At 42.8% G+C, this 23829-nt stretch overlaps 1 protein-coding gene across 4 annotated transcripts in view; it reads right to left on the bottom strand.

Annotated features, from left to right (window-relative positions):
• Positions 1–23829, bottom strand: part of man1a2 (mannosidase, alpha, class 1A, member 2) — a 188926-nt gene that overhangs the window by 31034 nt on the left and 134063 nt on the right. For all 4 annotated transcript variants that reach the window (XM_084084766.1, XM_084084763.1, XM_084084765.1 and 1 more), the window contains exons 8-10: positions 10150–10244; positions 7817–7940; positions 6045–6138 (exon numbers count right to left, since the gene is read on the bottom strand). In XM_084084766.1, the coding sequence (XP_083940892.1) occupies positions 6045–6138; positions 7817–7940; positions 10150–10244 (313 nt within the window). The remainder of the gene's footprint in view (positions 1–6044; positions 6139–7816; positions 7941–10149; positions 10245–23829) is intronic.

Below are 23829 nucleotides of genomic sequence, written 5' to 3'. Positions count from 1 at the left end.
ACCGACATGGGCGGCAGTGGCTCAGGGGTAGAGTGGCCGGTATTGCGGCCGGATGGGAATCGCAACGTTCCAAGTTCAATTCCCAGGCTCCCCCAGAGTCTGCGTCGAAGTGTCCTTGAGCAAGACGCTGAACCCCTAACTGCTCCCGATGAGCAGGTTGGTGCCTTGCATTGGTGTCCTCCGCCGTCGGTGCATGAATGTGTGTGTGAATGGGTGAATATAATGCACAATCTATGTAAAGCGCTTTGGATAAAATCGCTATATAATTGCACCAATTATCATTTACCAAATAAAAAAACAGCAAAAGTAGCAGATCTTCAAGCTCAAAACGCGTCGCTTCGCGCCGTGTTTTGAGCTTGTAGATCTGCTACTTTTGATGCTTTTGTGTGACGCTGTAGTATGATCAAGTAGGGCAGTTAATTTACAAAAAAAACACAAAAGGTTAGTATATGGAGATAAGAGGTTTCTGCCCGACAGCAACGATATGCAAAGTGCAATGCACTTTGCATATCGTGCGATGCCGCAGCGACCGGCTGTCTCTGTGTGCGTTTGTGTTACCAAACACACTCTCCCATTCCAACTGGACTATCCGGTTTTCATACATATCCCTCCCATCATCACCTCCCTCCCTCCCTCTCTCCACCCCATCTTCCCTCCATCATGGCACCACAGTGGCACAGAGGTGGGCAGCACTGCCAGCCTGCACGACTACTGTATGACCGTGTATCAAAAGAATGTCAGCCCCCTCCGCAATTAATGACGGTGCAATTTGGCTCAACGGTGGAAGAAGTTCCATTTGGCTCAGAATGAGTGCTTTGAGTTAATCCAAAATGTTAATTTCCCCCCGAAAAAACGTAATTAAAACTGTGATTAATCATCAACCACTAGCAAAAAAAATTGGGATTCTCACAGCAGCCGTACTCATATCTCCATCTCCCATAATGTATCACTTCCTCTGTCAACACACTGTCCATTCCTACACTGGGTGAAAAAGATCAGTTTTTACACTCCCAGAGTTAAATGAACATTCCACATTTGATAGTCTGGGAGACCTCGCCTGGACAGCAGGGGCGCGGCCACTGCGTTCTGATTCAAATCAACAGCCAGTGAAGAAAAGGGGGCGGGATCTACATGCAGTGGGTGTTGCATGTAAACAGGAGCGACGGGAAGCAATTTCTCCTTGAGAAATTGCGGCCGCCATTGTTGTGTACTGCTGTTTGCCTCTCGTCGGACTGTTTAGACGAGTTGCACAGCTCTCAGACCGGTAAGAGGCGTGTCCGCTCAGATTCTGAGCGTAAGTTACATCCCGCCCACAAATACCCGGGTTCTGGCCCAGAAGTTTCCTCGCCCCTCCCGTTTGTATGCGAGAGCTGGCGAAAACTTCTGGGAACTCAGATTACACATTTGACTGTCCAACTATAATTCACTCCTCTCTTTCGCTCCCTCACAACACAAACAATACAGAACTCTGACAGTGTACAGATGGAACCAAGTAGGCCCTTAACGTGTCCATTTAGCTCCATTTGTACACTCTCAGAGCTAATTAACACTGATGATTTAACTGTGTACTCTTCTCTGTCTGTCTGTCTGTCTGTCTCCTGCATGGTGTAATAACCGTGGCTGCAGAGCAGTAGTAATTAAAGTGAAGTTGTCTCCTAGTAATTAACCAGTAAGTAAAGGACAAGAGGTGAGGAACCAACACTGTCTCCAATTATTGTCTTTATTACAGGCCTGCATAGACATCAGGTGACACACACACACACACACACACACACACACACACACACACACACACACACACACACACACACACACACACACACACACACACACACACACACACACACACACACACACACACACACACACACACACACACACACGCCACAGTAAGGGTTGCTAAAATGCTAAAATGTCACATTATGTGTGTAGCAGTAGTGGCCCAGAGCCTCTTCCTGGTGGCGTAAACCCTAATATCTACCCCAGCCAAGGGGGGGATTCCCCTTTAGGCTAGCGGCTAAGATGTTGGCTTTCCACACGGGAGACCCGGGTTCGAAGCCCGGGCGCTACATGTGCTCACAAACACGTTTGCAGCAAAGCACGTTCAGACACACAGATTTGGCTACAGCAGTGGATGTGTGTATGTGTGTGTGTGTGTGTGTGTGTGTGTGTGTGTGTGTGTGTGTGTGTGTGTGCGTGTGCGCGCGTGGGCTACAGTATAGACTGTTGTGGAATTCCGTTAATTTAATCTAATCTAACACTTGAGAACCACTGATTTATTATTACATGCAAATTAAAAACAGGATACAGTAATACACAAACACTTGCAAACAACAAAACAACCTTTATATCCATTGTGCACACACACACACACACACACACACACACACACACACACACACACACACACACACACACACACACACACACGCGCAGACAAAGAAATGCAAAACACGCACACAACATCGTTCATCACCGCCCCGGCCAGCGTCCAGCCAACTCTGCAGCTATAAGCACCCATCTGTTCCATCTCCTTATCCATCCATCAATCAGTGCAACCCCTCCATCCATCCATTCATCCCACTCTCCAGTCGCTACCCAAAGTCTGAGCGCTTTTACAAGTGCATCCATCCTAGTGCCAAGCATCCCATCCATCCGTTAATGAGCTGCCCAATTTATCCATCCAGCCATCCACCCACACACACACACACATACATACGTACATCCATCCGTGACTATACAATCGCTCCATTTACTTCCTTGAAAAATGGAGGAGAAAGCTGGAGGGTATGTAGAATAGAACCAGTGCGAGCTTGCCATGTCCGCTTATTATAAGCAACTTTGCGCTTCTTTTTCTGTAAAGTCGCTTGTATATATCGGTAGTATATATGGCTCGTTTCTTAAAGGATCTACACCATGAATTTAAAAAAGATATATATATATTTAATATCATATTGTTTATGTCCCTCAAACGTTTTTCAAAAGGTTTGAGCCTAAATCAAGCCTCAGATATACTCATCCCAACTAACTTCTCTCTGGCTTATAAAGCACTTTCACCTGCAATACCACATTGTCCTGTTTGGCACGGGGCGCTATTGAGCCAGTTTGTAGGCATGTTATCTCCTGGTTCTGTGCGGAACTGAAAAACGGGAGGTATTGCACCCTGACGTGACGTCACGTCACGGTGAAAATCAGTTTGGCCTGTTTTGAGACCAATTTACAGAAAACCCCAGATTTGCTGTGAAAGCCTGAGTGTTCAAACTGGGGTATTTTTGGGGATAGAAGAGAGGTAGGGGAGGCCAAAAACACACAAAAAAGAAGAAAAAGTTAAAATTCATGGTGTAGTCCCTTTAAGTGTAGTCAGTGGCGCCGGAGCCTGTTTAATTAAAGGACACTGTGTCCCCCCCCCACAATTCAGTCCAGCCAAAAAAAAAAAAAAAAAAAAGTTTTTTTTTTATTTTTTTAAATAAATAATAAAATCTGTCCAGTCCCCCGCACCTCGCGACCACCGCGAGCGTGAGGCGAACCGAATTAACCGCATTATCCCCCCCAAAAATCAACAAACTCACCCGAAATAACCGCAAAATTTTCGCACGCGCGCGCACGGTCCACATGCACGCGAACACGTCATATTCCGTTCCGGCGCCCCTGAGTGTAGTTGCTTATTTGGCCTTGCTTCCAAATTATTATTTAAACCAGTGGTTTTCAAACATTTTCATGTCATGGATCCCCCAAAATGTAAATATATTTGTCCCTAACCCCCTAATGTTTTGTGCCAGGGAGTCCCGTACCAGATTTGTGTTGTTAGAATGTTTCAAAAACATTCCAAATATTCCACATTTTATTTCAAGATTTTTTCAAAAATAGCAGATCTACAAGCTCAAAACGTGTGAGCTTGTAGATCGGCTATTTTCAATTAGCCGATGTATACAGTATATAGGTTTAAAGTGCTTATGTGGCCTAGTCGTTTCTTTTGGGCTTGTTTTCCTAGACCCCGGTTGCTTTTTTCTCTCACCAAAATCTGGCAACACTGTCCGTGGCTGCCATCGCGCCATTTACTTCCTTGAAAAATGGAAGTGAAAGCTAGAGGGTATGTAGAACAGAACACAATGGGGGGAAAGGGAGATTCGTTCGCCAACCACATTTGCATATACCCAGCATTTGTCCTCTTGCATTTAACCCATCCTAACTATTAGCAGCAGTGGGCAGCCACTAAGCAGCGCCCAGGGAGCCGTTAAGGCGAGAGTGTTTTGCTCAAGGACAACTGACGCGATGCCAGGGACAGGCTGCGATCGAACTGGGAACCTCCCTGGACTCCCAGACGACTGACTGCTCTATACCTCCTGAGCCACGAGAATAGAACTGAATACCTTATCGCCCTGCAGACTTGGGAAATTTGCATTTATATTTGGATGTCGCTGCTACATCAAGGAGTTATGCATCCAACTATTTCTCACATGGGCGTGTGTGTGTACCGTCTGCTCTCGTCTCATTTACTCATTTACTTGTGGTGTGTTTCTGCAATACAGATGTAATACAGTGATGTCTTAATACAGGCTGAATACAGACCCGGGATGAATAGGAAAAATAAAAGGAGAACAATTCAATTTAAAACACCCACACAAGATTGTTATCGAGGCTTTTCATTACCACCGCCTGAACCAAAGAATAGTGAAAACAGAGATAAATCTATTTGACTCAATTTCAGAAATTAAGCATATCTTTAAAAAAAAAAAAAAGCTAATAGAATACCAAAAAAAAGTCAGGCAGTTCAGTGGCAGCTTTTCAGTCTGGAAATAACGAGTTAGTTAAGACCTTGTTATTCTATTTCCACCAAAGTTCCTGCTAAAGGCCCTTTGTGCTCTAAAGAGCCAACACATTCAGCCAAACAAATAAGGAGAAACAACTGTAACATTTGGGCATGCAGAGTGTTTGGACGATGGCTTCAAATGTTCCAAATGTAGTTTTGGAAAACTGGCTAGAATGTTTGGAAGAAAACCATGCTACTGTAGATTTACTAGAGCGGGGCTTCTCAAAGTGGGGTTCCGTGGACCCCCAGGGATACTTGAGGGGGTTGCCACGCTACAAGCTTGTACATCTGTTATTTTTGAAAAATATCGAAAATGTTCTCTTCAGAGGTGTCCCCCTGCACAAAACCCTTTCAGATGGGGGTCCGTGTCAAAATCTATATCGCAAAGTCTACAACGTGTCGCGCTGCGTCGCGTTGTGAGCTTGTCGATCGGCTATTTTCTGCGAAAGCCTTCCCCACAATAACAGAAAACACTAGTATAGAGCCCTGAGGGAATCCGGTCAACCATATGGGGTTTAAGTGGTTAATCTGCCCTTTTCATTCAATGTTCACCCCAGAACAGAGATGGTAATGTTTTTCATGTGGTTAAAAGAAAACAAAAAAAGTCAATAAAAAAAAAAAAAACAAGCCATTTATTATCCTCAAATGCTGCGTCTGTTCATTGAGGGTTCAGAATGAATCCTAATCTATAGCCAGAAGCACTGCCAGCTTAATGCATGGACTTCCGGGACTGCAGCACTAGGCACCAAGACTATTGTGGAAAGAGCGCTGAAATATTGAAACAACGGTAACACGGTGAAACACGCTTTGGCAGCACCCGCTGGTGAAGCGAACATTTTCTAGAGCACCCACCCCACTGAAAAGGCTTGTAGCATCGCGGCACCACGAAGGGTTAATCCGGCCCTGGCCAGTGCAGAAGTTTCAGGTATTTTACACTGATGATCAACTTTTTGCTGCATACCGGTGCATATATATAATCTCTGTCTAGGTGGTGTCTGCTTATGCTTTATACATGGCAGGCTTTCATTCAATAAAAACACAACCAAATACCATTCATCAATTACTGTAGTGATGTAAGCTCGTTTAAGTGTTTTGCCTGAATGAATATCTTCACTCTGCAAGACGTTTAGCTACCACTGCAGTACAACGGTTGATGTGATGATCCCCATCTATAAACCTAATCATCCTTTCTTCACAATCCGTATGGGTGTCACTGCCAAAGAGAAATACTCACGTTGTCCCCAGCGGCCGGTGCGAGGGTTCAGGTAGTTTGGGTACAGTCCGTTGGGGCGGTCCATTTTGGCTAGCAGCTTACGGATGTGCATCACCTGAAAGAGACAAGAAGACTTAAAAGATGCAATCGTCCATAACTTTTCTTTTTTGTGTGAATAAAATGTTATCTTTCAGATGAATCGAATAATCAAGAAGCACTTTACACGTTGCATAGATTTGCTATTTTCACTATTTTTGTTGTGTATTTGAAAGAAAAAAAAAATGTTTTATTTTTATAATCGATTATATTATTAGTTTGATTAACTGTTGCACCCCACCAGCACCAGCAGATGTCCTACTGTCTCAATAAAGTCCAGGGAACACACTCTGGCCTTTTTAAAACAGTCCCACAGTCGTGTCCCATTTCCACAGACAGATGCTGTATTAATGCTGGTGAGTCTCTCGTCTCCGTAGGTGACCTCTTTGAGAGCCAATGTTTTTGAGCACTGGTCTTTCCATCATGCTGAAACATGGTAATGGCTCGCTCACATTACAGAGTGTAATGAGCACATAAACAAATATGTCATTCCTCTGGGCGACAGGGAACACACGCACACACACGCAGGCGCGCGCACGGTCCGACATTAAGCACCAAATGTGGGTAGATTTTTCACTGGCTGTGTATGTTTCTGAAGCCAGCCGACATTTAGGCGAGTTTGTATTGCAACAAAACATTAGCAATGTTGGTTCAGCGCTTAACAACATGTCAGCCTTAGCACATGTCCGGCTCATAGCACAGGCAACCTTTTTTTTGTAAGATTTGTTTACAACATTTCTAAAACGGCTAGTCCCATTCCTTGATTCTGATTGGCTGGTTTCTGTTTAGTAGACGTGACATATGAGACTATACACCTTAGATCAGTTTATATCATTCCCAGGCGCTTGATTTCCTTACAAACCCCGGCCGTGCCGTGCTTCTAAGCACCGCCCGCGTGCATAGGACGGTGACTGGGTGGCTCCGGGCAGGGCTTGTAAAGACAGTAAGCGCCCCCTATTCCCTAGTCAGCAGTTCTGCTTGCCCTCGCTTGTCTCGGTCAATATGCTAAGTAGCTATGCTAGCAGTTTACGCGTGAAGTTCACAGACATAGTAGCTAAATCTGGCTTTAAAAAACATGAGATTGACCTAACAGTTAAGTTTTGTTTGTTTGGGAAAAGTTGACGTCTAACACACAGCAGTGTGTTAGACAGCAAAGTCAATGAACTTGGTAGTGCACAGGAGCTCATGTTGTCATCATCATACCGGTGTTAGTCTTAGTGTTTGAGTGTTAAATAATCTGTCAAACCAGGTGCTATACCTCCTATGCGCACATAACCATAGGAGGTATAGACATGGTTAACTATAGTTAACTATACATACATTTTTAATCTTTCAAAAGTAAAAAATAAAGAAAAAGTCAATATTTCCATGAAAAGCGAGAACAGCTGATCAGCAATTTCCACTATTCATCATAGGACCAAGTATAAAGGGCGCTTCATTTCCTGTACACGTGATGCTTTCGTTTTTGAAAAATATACTATAGGACTGTTTCAACTCCATTTACTGGATAATTTATTTTCATTTGGACCATCCCTTTACAATCTTCTCTAACCATTTTTTTTAATACCATAATGTGTACCATAAAACATTTGTCGGGTTGAATTGATCATCTACTATAAATTTGAATGGTGAGTTAAAAAAAATAAAGTTAATTTCAACACACACGCACGCACGCACGCACGCACGCGCGCGCCTACCTTCTGATAGTAGGCAGGGTTCCCAGTTAGGTATGTGAGGTGAACGAACTCCATGTGCAGGGTCCCGAACTCAGCAAGAATGCTGCTTCCAGCTGACGCCCAGCCCCAGTTACGACCTACCCCACTGGAGACAGGGAGGGACAGACGGACAGACAGACAGACAGACAGACAGACAGACAGACAGACAGACAGACAGACAGACAGACAGACAGACAGACAGAGAGGAAGAGAAGACAGGTGGACACAGAGATAGATTATTATACTGGACATCAAACCTAATCAGGCATTGTGACATGAGGATGGACATAGCGCTGTCCGATATGGACAAAATCCGGTACATTCATTTCAGGTTCCATCACATTTGGCACTGTTTCCGGAACCAGTTTTTATCACACTGTCAGAGCTGGTACAGTATGTGTACAAATGGAACCAAATGTTCCATTTGTACACTCTCAGAGTTACAGACCTGTAAGGGTCCATTTGGAATGCCCTCAAGTAACCCAGAGAGTCCCTGGAACTCACTTTGAGAACGGCTTCAATTATGTATGTAATACTTTATGTATTATTGAATTTGTTCAGCAATAATTTTAATTAACCCCAAAATTATATCTTTTTTAAATGTAGGAATCGTTAAAAGGAACCGTAAAGGAATTGTCCCATTAAGAGGGATTTTCTTAGATACCGGAATCGTTAAAATCCTAAAAGATCCCAGCCATAGTCACTGTGGCGCAAGTGGCGGAGGCAATGAGAAGTTGTCAAACACCACATTAATGTGTAATGGATAATGAGAAAACATTTTTAAAGATTCTATCCAAAATAACATGTCTAATTGAAAAAGTTACACAGTATGACTTTAACAGAATAAGAAATAAAAAAATAAAAAACCTACGGAACATTTCAAAGTTAAGTCGTATTGCCAAAGGGATCAAGGATTTAAAATGGTGGTTAGTTTTAACAATCAGTTAAACAAAGTGACACCCTGATGAAAACAGAGAGAATTTGCTTGTTAAAATAGGACCTTGCAGCTTTCCAGAGGATTTGTTGGTTATACAAAAGAACTCGGGACTCTTTGTTTCACTATGATAATCTTAGAACCGATCATGATGTTTCAAGGCCGTTCCTTTATTTTAATGTGAGGCTGTGAAACCAGTAGATGAAAGAAAAGCTCTGAAGGCTCTGAATAAAAGACTGATAAAAACAACAGGGGATCACACAGGCCTGACGGAAAGATTATTTTGTCTCCAACGGGTGGAAACCTCATATGTCCAAAACTGTTCACTTTTCAGAATTCAAATTCAAAAGTAGAAAAAGTAGCAGATCTACGAGCTTGAAACGTGGTGCGAATTCTGCTACTTTTGAGTGACACTGTAGTATCATTAAGTAGGGTGTTCACTTAACACATTCGCTGCCGGGGGTATTGACTAAACAGGCTGTACCTTCAGCCAGCATTTTTAAGCATTCTGACTAATCTTTCAAGAACCACAGAATATTTATCTCCAGTATGATCTATCCCCTGATGGTTGCTAATAACGGAGGGTTTCACTGTGCTTCTGTGAAAAAAAAAAATCGACCTTCTGTTTGCTTGTTATACCCAGTTGAAATACCCAGTTTCGCCAAAAATACATAGTAAAACACAGGAGCTACAGGAGATACAGAATATATCCCAAATAATTTTAGCAGGAAGTAAATGGAGCAGTAAATCTTTGGATTGCGTTATCTCATGGTTCTATGTGAATAACGTTAAAAAAAAAGAAAAAGAAAAAAGTGAATGTTAAGAAAAAACACAAAAAGTTAGAATATGGAGATAAGAGGTTTCTGCCCGACAGGCGACAGCAACAATTTAGTTTCCGTAGGTGATTTCCCTGTTCTAGGGCTGCAACTATCGATGATCTTATCAGCTATTATTCTGTCGATTAATCATGTTGTGATACATTGAAACCCTGAAAGTGTTGAGTCGCACGTTTGGTCTTTCGTTTTGTTTAAATTTTACGCTTGGCTTTTTCTATTATCCAACAAAATGCTGTCACCAACAGAATAATGTCACCAACATCAACAATAATGTCACCAACATCTTTAAGGTGTGTGCAACTGTGCATCGGCCTTTACTCAAGAACTTTTTATATTTGACAACGATAGTGGAGACTGGAGAGACAGAAAATGCGGAATGAGAAACTAGGGGAATGACATTCAGCAAACGGTCCGTCCGTCCGGGAATCAAACCAGGGACTGGCTGATCAGGGCATTGAGCCCATTCAATGCCCCCCCCCCGCCCCCCCCCCCCTCCCCGTTCTGGTCATTCTACTGACACGAGGTCAGGAGGAATGGTATCTCACCTTTTGAGGTTGACCATGGCCCAGGGGATGCCTGTAGGAGTGTTGAACGCAGGAAGCAGCTTCTCAGCCAGCTGAACCGCCTTCAGCTTGAACATCTGAGAGAGAGAGAGAGAGAGAGAGAGAGAGAGAGGTGTACAGAGAAAGGAAAGGAGGATGAGAAGGTGGAAGGAGAGAATGTAGGTGAAAGAAAGAACAGAGGGTAGAAATTGAGAGAGGAGGGAGACAAAGAACAACAACAAAAAAGTTAGTAAACAACACACATCAGAACTAAACCCTTCATCTAATCCGGTGAAAACGTGATGTGCATGGGCATCCAGACATCCCAGAGACAGGCTCATGTTCATGTATAAAACAACGGTAAACAAGTAGAGAGACAAAGGCCAGGGATGGAAGGAGAGTGACAGCAGACTACGACAGACAGAAAGACAGACAGACTTAATTATGCTCCAGGGCTGAGGAGGTTTGCAGAGAGAAATTGAACGCAAGTACTCGGTACGCAATCACTATCTCTCTCTCTCTCTCTCTCTCTCTCAGCCTGAGATGCCAGGCATTGCAGAGTACTGCTGAGACAGACAAACACTTAGGGGGAGAAGAAGTGCAGGAGGGCAAACTGTGTTTGACATCTTTAATGTCAAATTGATTTCCCTTTGCTCCTTGTCCATGGACTTCAAAGGTATACGAATCAAAGTGGAAAACGAAGATTAAAAAGGTCCTTTAACACACCGGGGAGCGTGACGAGAAAATAAAATAAGAAATCTGAAAATGCACCTGCGAATATTTCACATCAAACTCTTAATTCGGCGATGTCTCATTCATAAAGGTTGATGATCTGTGAGTGGAAAAAAATCTACCTCGTTTTCGAAAATAAAATTACGTTGCTTTCATCGCTGTGTAATGTCCAAGCATTCTGCGTGGATGTACTCGTTGACACAAATAACTTAACAAATAACAACTTGAATTCATGCGAATTAAACGCACAAAATAAACTCTCTCTTGTGTGTACAACTGTACTTTGAACACTTTTTTTCCGTCTTACATCAAAGCTCTTCGGCCCAAAAATTGCTCACAATGCGTCACGAACGCGACGCATTGAGCTTGTGGATCTACAATTTTTTTTCCAGACCAGAATATGGACACAGCCAGGGTTCAAGTGGTTAAGACGGAAGGACTGACGGACACAGCCATCCTTAAAGAAAAACAAATGAAAGAAAACAGTTGAAGGTCAGCCTGCCATTTACAGTAACATGCACTAACACACCACCATCCTCATCACACACACACACACACACACACACACACACACACACACACACACACACACACACACACACACACACACACACACACACACACACACACACACACACACACACACACACACACACACACACACACCAACATATCCACTATTAAGGTCATCCACCCATTAAGTGGGGTCATTTATCTGCTGTAGCCTGCAGGCTCCCAGGACACATTAACACAAAGCATACGGAGGACCATTCCTCAACACAGCGTATAAGGGATGAGTCCTTTAACGCAGAGAGAGAAAGAAAGAGAGAGAGACGGAGAGAGAGAGAGAGACAGATGGAGGGAGGGAGGGAGGGGAAGATGTATGGAAAACTGTCCCCCTCCCTCTCTTGAACGAGTGACAGAGAGAGCGCGATAACAAGACGAGTGCAGCTGGTGAATACATAAGCAGCCCCTCTCTGCTACATCTGAGGCAGAGATGGAGGTCAAACCAGAGAGAGAGGGAGGATAAGTAAGAGATGGCGAGGGGAGGAGAAATGGGAGTGACGGAGAGAGGGAGAGGGAGGGAGAACGAGAAGGGAGGAAATTGAAGAAAGGAAGAGACCAGACCAAAGAGAGAGAGGGAGGATCATAGAGGTGCCGTGGATGTATAAACCGTGTTCCCATTCCAGCCGTTTTCCTCATCTCACAAGGAGAAACTTTTCTAGATTCAGGGCCCACTTGAAAATCTGTGAAAGGTGTTCGTGGCCCACCCATCTGTCCACGTGTTAAGTGGTCAGATGGGTGGGCGACATGCATTTTCTGTTCAGCTACTTTTTTTTTTCTTTTTAAGATATTTTTGGGGGCTTTTATGCCTTTATTTGACAGGACAGTAGGCTGACAATGGGGAGAGAGATGGGGGGGTGACACACAGCAAAGGTCGTCGGGATCGGGAGTCGAACCTGCGACACACTGTCAAGCTGGATTACCAGCGTATGTGGTATTCGCCTGGACCACTAGGCCAGTGGGCGCCCCCACTGTTCTGCTACTTTTTATGTTTTTGTGTGACACTGTAGTATGATCAAGTAGGGTGTTAATTTACAAAAAAACACAAAAAGTTAAAAATACGGAGATAAGAGGTTTCTGCCTGAAAGCAAAGATTTCCCACTTCCTTGGGTGGTAGTTCCTGTACTTCCACTCAAAGACACTTGCTAGCAGTTCTTGCCCAGTGTGCCATGGATGAGACATGAAACACCTACACACTAAATGAAAAGATGTTGAGAGAGAGAGGACGGGTGAGAAAGAAAGTAAAGAGGAGGGGTAGGAGAAAGGAGAAGGGGAGAGAGAGAGAGAGAGAGAGAGAGAGAGAGAGAGAGAGAGAGAGAGAGAGAGAGAGAGAGAGAGAGAGAGAGAGAGAGAGAGAGAGAGAGAGAGATCTGCTGTCTGGACCACACACAGTGAGGAAAAGTCTTGCCCATATTCCTACACTGCAGACCAAGCGCGCATGTACACACTCACACACTTTTTTTTTTACATTGCGAATGAATAAGAGGTGAAAATATGTGTGTGTATGTGTGTGTGGTCATGAAGGTCTCCATTAATCCCCTTTCTGTCCAGAGAGTGGGTCCATTTTAAATGAACAGTGTAGTTTTGGCAGAGCATGGAGGAAAACTCTTCATACAGTGTGTTGCTTTGAAGGGACAGGTCCTGGTTGAAAAGACAACTTTGCATGCTGTTCTCTGTGACTGGGCTGCCACTACGGAGACCATGGTATGTTTTTTGTTTGTGCTCTGCCAGCCATCACCCTGACCTTCCCGTTCTAATCTCATACTGTAATAATTAAACCTCGCTGGCTTGGTAAGGTCTAATTTTATACAACGACTAAAGGTCCTTACTCCTTCCTTACACACCTGGAGCATTTATTTAACCCAGACCTGAGGCCGATTCTACAAATGCCTTCTAAATCAGTAGTTCTCAAACTTTGTCATGCCAAGGACATGTATTTGGCCACAGACCCCCATCTGAAAATGTTTTGTGCCAGGCAGGGACCCGCAAAAGAGAGAAAATGTTAAAAAATTGTCTCATCCTAACCCTATGTTTGGAAACCTGACAAGAAAACTGTTCTAAATCGTAGAGTTTTCTGAAAAACTAATGTTGCTGTATGCTGTACATATAGCTAAAATATAAAATGACACAGATGCTTTCCCGGTTTTAATGGGTTAATACGATTAATTCACATCAATTTAAACTGCTGTTTGTGTCCATGAGTACATCCACACAACGCGAATATTGCCAGGCGATAAATCGACGTAATACATTTTTTAAACAAGGTCGATCTTTTCACCACGAATAAAAGCATCAACCTGTATGAATGAGGCGTCACACCAAATCAATAGTTTGATGTGAAATATTCACGGACAGATTTTTGAATGGTTTATTCGTCACGCTCCCAGTGGGAAAAGACCTTGGCCTAACACTCCCAATGGCTAAATGGAATTGCAGCTGCAGCCTGTAGCATTTGGGCTCCCTTACCGACACGTTTCTTAACAAGCTAACCTTGTAGATCTGACACATTCTTGACAAATCTAGACAAATCTTCTCTTATGAATTAGGGGGGCGGGGGGGGGGGGGGGGGTCCTTGTTGACATGAAAAGGTTTGAGAACCACTTGTGTAAGTGCTTTAGCTGAACTTCTACACTGTCACACCCCAGCTAGAGCTTTGAGGTGGGCTGAACAACAGTAGCTGCTGGATGTGCCTACAGTAGAACTAGGCTAAAAAAGCAGACATGACCTAACCTTTGCTGCGGCTGCCCCTGGGCTCTGGAACAGCTTGTCTTTATGTTTATGTTTATTAAAGGATCCCCATTAGAGACACATGAATGAGCCTCTAGTCTGGGGTCCTGAACAACGATTAAAAAAAACTTGCTTTACTATTATTAGACAGGGTCAATTTTCAGAGAAGCCAGAGATGCTCGTAGGCCTGCGTCCTGCGTCGCTGACGCACCATATTGCGAAAGGACGCATTCATGACAACTCTAGTGCGTCCATGGGACGCAGCTCCGATTAGCTCCGATAATATATAATATTTGTCAGCTGTGATCTACATGGACTCTCTCGGTTAGGCACCGTTGGTGGAGAAGTATAACTCTCCGGTTAGACACCGTTGTACTGGAGAAGTATAACTCGGTTAAACGGCGTTGTGTGGCAGAAGCAGCAGCACAGCCCCTCGCTGTTAGTCTACGCTACACAGAGAGAGAGAGAGAGAGAGAGAGACGGCATGAGGACCTGCTCTTAAACGTGTTAAAACGTCTTGGATAGACCACTGTCTGGAATAATAACTGATCATCATACATACAGGTCTACTACTAATCTTTGTTGCTGTTGTCATCTTAAATTGACCAGCCAAAGTAAAATCCCCGATTTTAGAGTGTTCTCCCACTTGCTTGGAGATCAGAGTGAGTGGTGGATTAACGCATGTTGCCAATCAGCTGTGTAACATTAGCAGGTTAACGATGGCTCGTTGATCCTATGCATTTGACCCTGATTTGACCACAAAGGCAAACAAAAGCACTAATTAATGGCAGCTGTAAGTAACCGGTTGTCTATCGTCTGTGTCTTGTGTATGTTTAATAGGCAACTGGATGTTTTCTGTAGCTTAGAGATATCATAACAATTAATTCCCTGAAGAGGGTAGACCCTCTCCCTCATGCTAAACTTAAAGTGACTTATAAGGTTCCACTTCTCCTCAAAAAGACAACTTTATTTTCCTTTCTCAATGACAAGCCTAATAGTATTATTGCATGTTGACTATGTGCAATAACTGCAAGCCAATGTTCATAGGCATTGTCAGTATTTGTCTTCATTATTTCTTGAATTCCTATTTCTTTATTTGCCAATACTTCCACTGTAAGCCAGTGTTTTCAGTCTACACAATAAATAGTAAAAATAAATTCTACATTCATAAATAATACAAAATAAAATAATAATAATGATTAAAAGGTTCTATGATTAAATGTATTCTATTGGTCAAAGGTATGTTAAATCCACCTGTTGCCCACTACTAGTATTTCTTACCATAAGGTGTGCTAATACTACAGAATCATATACATTTGAAAAAATATATTTATGATTTTTTAATATATGTATATATATCGGTATCGGTCTTGAAAAGCAGGAACGGGTCGCACTGATCTAGATCTGCTATTTTCACAATATGTATCTGTGGAACTGAATCAAACTAAATTAAGTGCCTCAACTCCTAATTCCTCAGGGTGGGGGGTCCCCAGTTAAAATATGATTATTTTGGGGGGTCGCTGCCTGAAAAGGTTGAGATCCACTGCATCAGGATATAATGTACACAGTCACACACGCATAGAAGATATGGAGATTGGAGATCAAAGAAAACGATAGGGGGGGGGACGTGTAATTGGGGACCCATAAAATGTCCCTGGGACCCATCTAAAAGACCACCCTTGCATCCCAGGACCCATTACATTGAAAACCTAGCAACATCACTGAGAAGCATAACCCCGAAGGCATTTCGTGTTTATTTTTGGTATACAACATTTCTAGGGGTATTAAGGGGTGCTGAATCCAAATCTGCTGTATACCCAGCGCAAAAATGTCAATTAAGGCCTCAAAATTGAGAAATTCAACATGGCCGCCAGCGCCAGGACCTCTTTCCAAAAAAACAGGTGCTAAACCCACATTCTTTATTCTACTGACATGAAACTTTGCACAGAACATCTGCACTTATGGGGGAAGAAAGTAGGAATATAGCTGGGGTGCAACCATGAGAGTAACAGGGTGTTTTTGACTGTCTAACTGTAATCTTTGTATAGGCGAGGATACAAAAATGACATTTCTTCAGTGTTTGCAGGAATACTACAGCAATTTGGTAATAACTGTACAGTGTTGGACACCAACATTGGAATCCCCCAAGTCTTAGCTTTCTTCAGGTACCAAGTTTATGCCAGTAGCCCTTATAAGTCTGGATATATACGCATTTTAGTGTAAGCATGCTGTTTTAGGAGAATTTTCAAAAGATAAATGGTGGGGCTTATAGTAGGGTCCGAAAGTGAGGTTCTGTGACCATCCTTTGGCAAGTACGTTTTGACGATTGATTTGACCTCTATGGACCCTTTAGAAAAGATTTAGCCCCCAGGTCCCTCCCAAAAATCCCGGGATTTTTTGCTAGACAGCCAAATTCAAAATGGCGCCCGGCGCCATCTCTAAAAATTAACTTTTGATCTGAATGACCTAGAATCATGTATGAAGGCACTTTTCCATACAAGTCAACCATGAGGATTCCAATTCTGACACAATTTTAATTGTAAGACCTCGTTTTGACTCCGAAATTCAAGATGGCCGACATCCAGTAGAGTAAAAACTTATACCCAGGGGGCAAAGGGGGGTATGCTGCATTTGCCCTGCCATAAAAGGTTGGCCACAAGAAATAATATCTATGACCCAGTAGGATCACAACCTATATGAACAACACGGTCACCTTGCTGCTGGAAATCCAATATGGCCGCCTCAATATTATCAGAAAATAGCTTTGGCAATAACTTTTGAACCAGATGGGCTAGAAATAAAAACTTGGTGTCTATTTCATGGTTTCAGAGCATGAGAAACTCAATGGAATACTTATCTTTATGATTGGGTGTGTCTGGACCTTTCATTTGCATATTTCCAAGATGGACGCCACGTGAAAATGAGTTTTACTATGACTTTTACAGTGACAGCTGACTGTTATGGCAAAAAGTCTGCTTTTTAAGCAATATGAACACATTTGGTCAGTTTGAGCTTTAATTTATATGTTGTCAATATGGCTGCAGTCATAAATAATGTATGGTATTACATTTTCCCTCAGATTTATTGATTTATAGATCTATAGTTGTGGGGATGATTGCAGAGAAAAATCGGAGAAAAAGCCCACAATGTATCTTATGTATCATTTTAATAAACTAAATACAATATAAACAGACACATGCACACTCCAAGACTTGCCAAAAACCTCAACTTTAGGGCTATACAAATTAACATAGTGGTATGCATTCAAGTAACATAACAAAAGATAGACTACTTAGTGACAAATAGAGTAAAGGCGGAGTTGAGGTTGCCTACAAAAGGTTCATTTTGACCTCTATGGTGCTGTCTTGCCTGCTTCTAAAGCCAATGATACTATGGTACAATGCTATTCACTGTCACTGTTGTCATGTGTTGCACTGATCCTGCTGCATCGTGTCTCCAGTCCCTGGCAACGGCATCCTAAGTAGCATGGAATTGCCTTCTTTGCACGGGAACAGTTTTTCTGGCAGCCTTTGATACAGCTGCATGATATTGCCTTGTTCATTGACACAGGCCAGGCTGGCTCGGTAGATGCAAGGGGGACTGCATTGCTAGCACTGAGAGACCATCTATACTCTGTGAAAGAAGGAATATCCGGCTTGGCGATATGTGCACATTTATCTATTATGGTTGCTAGAACAGCTCTTCTCAGGTGCAGGTCAAAGGCATTCTCTGTCGGGGGCAGCAGCTTTAAGAGGGTTGATCTATTATTGAGGAACTTGTACACTCTAAGCTTACTCAGGTCAAAATCCTCCTGGTGGTCCGCTTTGGATGTATATACAGCAATTGTGAGGTCTCGTGCCTGATTGATGGACGTCATCTGAGAGGGAATCATAAGAGTTTTCACCAAACTCCTCAAGTGCAGAGATCCAGACGCATGATGGCCTTGAACCATGCCTTCTTCCCAGTGAAGAAGGGATAGCTGGTGCTACAGTATCTCTGCTACTTAAACTATGGATAAAGGGCAGGGCACGACACTGTGCGAGCCCCAGTGCTGATACCATTTGATGGATAGGAAGGTATGAATTTTGCTCTGTTCTCACCCACAGCTCTGGAAGGCATCTGAGATGGGTTGCTGCATAGTAAAGGCACATGATGATGATGTCTGTGTCATTGGCATGGATGACAACTCTGTCAACTTTGTCATTCTGGACACTGTACAGGGTGTGGAGTATTATTCTTGTATCAGCCTCCTGTTGTGTGGATTCTAGTGCAGGGACATCTTCAATAGACCCCTCCTTGATCACCACACTCCTTGTCTCTTCTTTAAACCCCCCACCCAGGTAAAGATGTGTTGGACCAAGGGCCGACTTAAGTTTCACATTTTCACACCATTCGTCACAGAGAAAACTCAATAGGTTTGCCTTGTTAGCTGACACAGCAAAAAACTCCTGAGGATCTGGAGCTGTGTAATGCATACTGACTTCATATTCTTTGGTAGGTTTTGGTCAAGCATACAGTATCTGTGTTCTTGCTCAGCTGTCTTAAGACTAGGTCACTGTACCGGTCAAAACAGAAGTGAATGATCTCTGTGCCAGCAGGCACATCATTCAACAGCAGACGTTGGTATCGTTCAGCGATTGTTCCAAATGCTTCACCTTTCAGGAACGACCAATGGCGCATGGCATACATGGCATCAATAACTACTGCTGTTTTTATGTCTTCTGTCGGCAGGTCAGGGATGCATGCAACTTTGGTCTCCTCTTTCAGGACCTTAACAAGGCTTGCCTTGGTACCTGTTCTCATCCTGCCATCTTCCTGGAAGAGGGAAGGGGGGAAGTCACTGCACTCGTGGTTGCCTATAAAGTCAACAAGGTTGAGTTCTCCACCACTGGCTATGATTTGGGTCATGCGCAGGAGGGCAATAATTTCATTGCTCTTGCAGGTGCTGAGGTTTTCCCCTTAGATTTTGTGTTTCGAGTGTAGAAAGTGTTAAGCTTCATTATGCTTGTCTTCTTCTGTTCACTGGACAGTGACTCACACAGTGCCTTCAGACCCAGTTCTTTCACACTCATCAAGTCGTCCTTGACTGTGGAATCAGCACACTGTCCTGTAGATATGTTGATCATGGATGATGTGCTCACTGTAAATGGGCTAGTCTCCACTGCTGCCTTGACTACCATCTCTGCATCCCGGATTACACGACTCTGACATATAAATTAAAGCTCAAACTGACCAAATGTGTTCATATTACTTAAAAAGCAGACTTTTTGCCATAACAGTCAGCTGTCACTGTAAAAGTCATAGTAAAACTCATTTTCGCGTGGCGTCCATCTTGGAAATATGCAAATGAAAGGTCCAGACACACCCAATCATAAAGATAAGTATTCCATTGAGTTTCTCATACTCTGAAACCATGAAATAGACACCAAGTTTTTATTTCTAGCCCATCTGGTTCAAAAGTTATTGCCAAAGCTATTTTCTGATAATATTGAGGCGGCCATATTGGATTTCCAGCAGCAAGGTGACCGGGTTGTCCATATAGGTTGTGATCCTACTGGGTCATAGATATTATTTCTTGTGGCCAACCTTTTATGGCAGGGCAAATGCAGCATACCCCCCTTTGCCCCCTGGGTATAAGTTTTTACTCTACTGGATGTCGGCCATCTTGAATTTCGGAGTCAAAACGAGGTCTTACAATTAAAATTGTGTCAGAATTGGAATCCTCATGGTTGACTTGTATGGAAAAGTGCCTTCATACATGATTCTAGGTCATTCAGATCAAAAGTTAATTTTTAGAGATGGCGCCGGGCGCCATTTTGAATTTGGCTGTCTAGCAAAAAATCCCGGGATTTTTGGGAGGGACCTGGGGGCTAAATCTTTTCTAAAGGGTCCATAGAGGTCAAATCAATCGTCAAAACGTACTTGCCAAAGGATGGTCACAGAACCTCACTTTCGGACACTACTATAAGCCCCACCATTTATCTTTTGAAAATTCTCCTAAGACAGCATGCTTACACTAAAATGCTTATATATCCAGACTTATAAGGGCTACTGGCATAAACTTGGTACCTGAAGAAAGCTAAGACTTGGGGGATTCCAATGTTGGTGTCCAACACTGTACAGTTATTACCAAATTGCTGTAGTATTCCTGCAAACACTGAAGAAATGTCATTTTTGTATCCTCGCCTATACAAAGATTACAGTTAGACAGTCAAAAACACCCTGTTACTCTCATGGTTGCACCCCAGCTATATTCCTACTTTCTTCCCCCATAAGTGCAGATGTTCTGTGCAAAGTTTCATGTCAGTAGAATAAAGAATGTGGGTTTAGCACCTGTTTTTTTGGAAAGAGGTCCTGGCGCTGGCGGCCATGTTGAATTTCTCAATTTTGAGGCCTTAATTGACATTTTTGCGCTGGGTATACAGCAGATTTGGATTCAGCACCCCTTAATACCCCTAGAAATGTTGTATACCAAAAATAAACACGAAATGCCTTCAGCATTTTATACAAGCACATTTTCTGAAATTCTGCCTAGTCTATATTCCATCTAACAAAAAAAATATCTATACAATAACCGCTAAGAATATACTCGATAGTTGCAGGCCTAATCCAGTCACTATGCCAGTATGAGGCTATATCATAATATAATAAAAATGATGTTCAACAAACAAATAAACGTAATGGTGCACTCACACACTTATGTGTAAGCAGCGAACACACACACACACACACACACACACACACACACACACACACACACACACACGGTATGTCCTCTCACTGTGTTGACATGTAATAGAGCTCCCTAACAGGATTAGAAGGTACTGTAGGCCATGCAATGTGTTGAATGACACCGCTGGGCACGCAGGGCCCCAGGGGGCCAAGAGCGAGAGACAGAGCAGACAGGATTAAAGTTGGCCGCTGTGTTTGTCTGTCTGTCTGTCTACGGACGCCTTCTTCGTCTGTTTTGCCCTTTCCCTTGAAATACGGAATCGTCCCTTATTTGGAAATTAAAAAGACGTGTCCCTTGTCCCATATTGCAGTGGTTCTCAAACTTTTTCATGCCAAGGACCCCCAAATTGATATGTATTTGGCCACGGACCCCCATCTGAAAAAGTTTTGTGCCACGGACCCCCAGAAGAGAAGATTGATGTTAAAAACAAATCAATATTATTCAAAACATTTCCGTTCCCGGATTGAATGGGTTAACTCAGAGAGTGTACAAAATGTATCCGACACTCTTAAAAAAAACATTGATGAAATTACATTGCATTTTACAGCGTGGCTTGGTTTCCTTGGTTCCGTTTTCACATTGAGTGCTGCTGTGAATGAGGAGTCAGTTTACAATTACTTAGTCATTACTTCCATAAAAAAAAGAAAAAGAAAAATGCATTGGTTCTCAAAGTGGGGCCCGGGGACACCCAGGGGTCCTTGGGTGGGGTTCCTCATTTTAACCCCATCATCCACATTTTATTTGTTGGCTATTCAAAAATAGCAGATATACAAGCTCACAGCGCATCACTTAGTGCCGCACTGCGAGCTTGTACGGCGGCTATTTTTGAAAATATTGGCAAATATTCGGAAAACGTCAAATCATTTTGATAATTCAGACAGAAATCTTCTCTTCTGGAGGTCCCTGGCACAAAACCTTTTCAGATGGGGGTCTGTGGACAAATATATATCAATTTGGGGTCCTTGGCACAAAGACGTTTGAGAAGCACTGGTTCAATGAATGGTGAAATCATTTCATGAAGAGTTCTAAATGCAAATTTTTAATCTTCCCTAACATTAATGGTGTTGTGATATATATTTTTTGTTTAAATAAAAAAAAAGTTTTAAAGCTCTATACTCTTGATAGTAGTCATTGTTATAGGGTGTTCAGTAACGGGTCTTGCCATCTCTCCAGCACTTTAGTGAGCACAAAATACATTTTCATGCGGGACACCAATTTCATCCAATCAGGAGAGAGACCCCATTTATCGCTTCAATTTTATAGTGTTCCAGTTACAATGTTGTCTGCTCACTTTTTTTTGTTTCATCACTTCCAATTTTACGAGTTTATCCTGCATACTGTAGGAGTTCTCTCTCCTGGTTGGAGAAAAATGGCATTCCGTCCTGAAAATGTATTGTATTTATTTTGTGACATTTGCAACAAGCCTTTGTCAAACAACAAGGCAATCAGGCCCCAGATGCCTGCTCCGCTACCTCAGATATTCAAATGCAATGAATTGCGGGGTTGGGCTCTGGCAAAATAACGCTCAAGAATATTATTTGTCAAAAAAAACTAAATGAAAATAAAATAAAATAAGGAGAGAAGCTTTGCATGTTTTAATGTTATAGACAGATGAAGGAAGGCAAGTAGGATTGTTGGGGATGTACTGAGCTAAAATACAACGTGAAAATATACCCGAGGAATCAGAGCACACATTTAAAAAATAAATCCATAATTTTATGATTCATATTAAATGTTTCTGTAGCGCATTCACCATTCATTTGTTTGCTAAAGTATTAACTAAATAGATCAACTCAAAGCATAATTGCCTTTTACAAACATAATATTTTCAGCTGACACTTTCAACAAACAATTCAATAAGTAGTTCCCCCAAAACTGCTGGGCCGATCAAAGCCCAAGCGATGCCCCATTTAGTAGCTCTGATTCTCTACCTCCATATGAGATGAAAACATTAAAATACAGAATGAATTGAATGACCCCACTAGCTTCTTGAATGTGGGTCACATAAATTTGGGACACCCCCCACCCCCCCCCCCCCCTCCCTTCTCCATTTCAGCCTCCCTCTGTCTGCAGGGCTGGCGGTGACAGAGAGATGAAGCGGGGATGAGGTGTGTGAGATCACACCTTGGTGTGGCATTGTTGACGGCAGAGAAGAACAAAATGTAGGGTGAAGATGTTTTTCTGTTTCCCGTCATCCATCACCTATCCGTCTGGCCCCTTTTTATATATATATACTGCTGCATTTCTCGCCTCCTTCTTTTGCCATGTAATATAGTATCTTGTTGCTGTCGGGAGGCAGAAACAGCTTATCTCCATATTTCAACTTTTTGTGTTTTTGGGTGAATTGACGCCCTACTTGATCATACTGCAGCGTCACACAAAAGCATCAAAAGTAGCAGATCTGCAAGCTTGACACGTGCTTCGAGCTTGCAGATCTGCTACTTTTGAAACCTGAAAAACTACAGGAAAAGTAACAGTTTTGGACATATGTCCAAAACTGTTACTTTTCCTGTGTTCAGTACTGCAAGGCCATGCTTAAAATAACAAATGATATCTTGTCTGATCTGAAACTTCAAATTCGATCAGTTTAACTATCTTCCCCCCTTTTTTTGTGCTTTTCACCCCTTTTTCTTCCCAATTTAGTCGTTATACCAATTGACTGTCGCTGCTGTTGTATCCTACTGACTCACCTGCCAGTGAGGAGCCCCCACCGAGAGGATGCAAAGCCTCCAACCTGCTCCTCCCGCCCAACCCTTCCTGCTGACAGGGAGTACGTGCACTGCAGTGACAAATATCAATCTCCCCCGTTGCGTGTTGTGAGCTTATTATAGATGGGCTATTTCTTCCTATTTTCTTTTCCATTTCTCTCCTATTTTTCGGCCGTCTGTTCTATCTCTGAACACACTGGAGGTTCCAGAACATCTTCT

The sequence above is a fragment of the Gymnoscopelus microlampas genome, assembly GCF_963454915.1.
Source record: "Gymnoscopelus microlampas genome assembly, chromosome: 17".
Classification (NCBI taxonomy): domain Eukaryota; kingdom Metazoa; phylum Chordata; class Actinopteri; order Myctophiformes; family Myctophidae; genus Gymnoscopelus; species Gymnoscopelus microlampas.
This window is presented reverse-complemented; position numbering and strand designations above follow the sequence as displayed.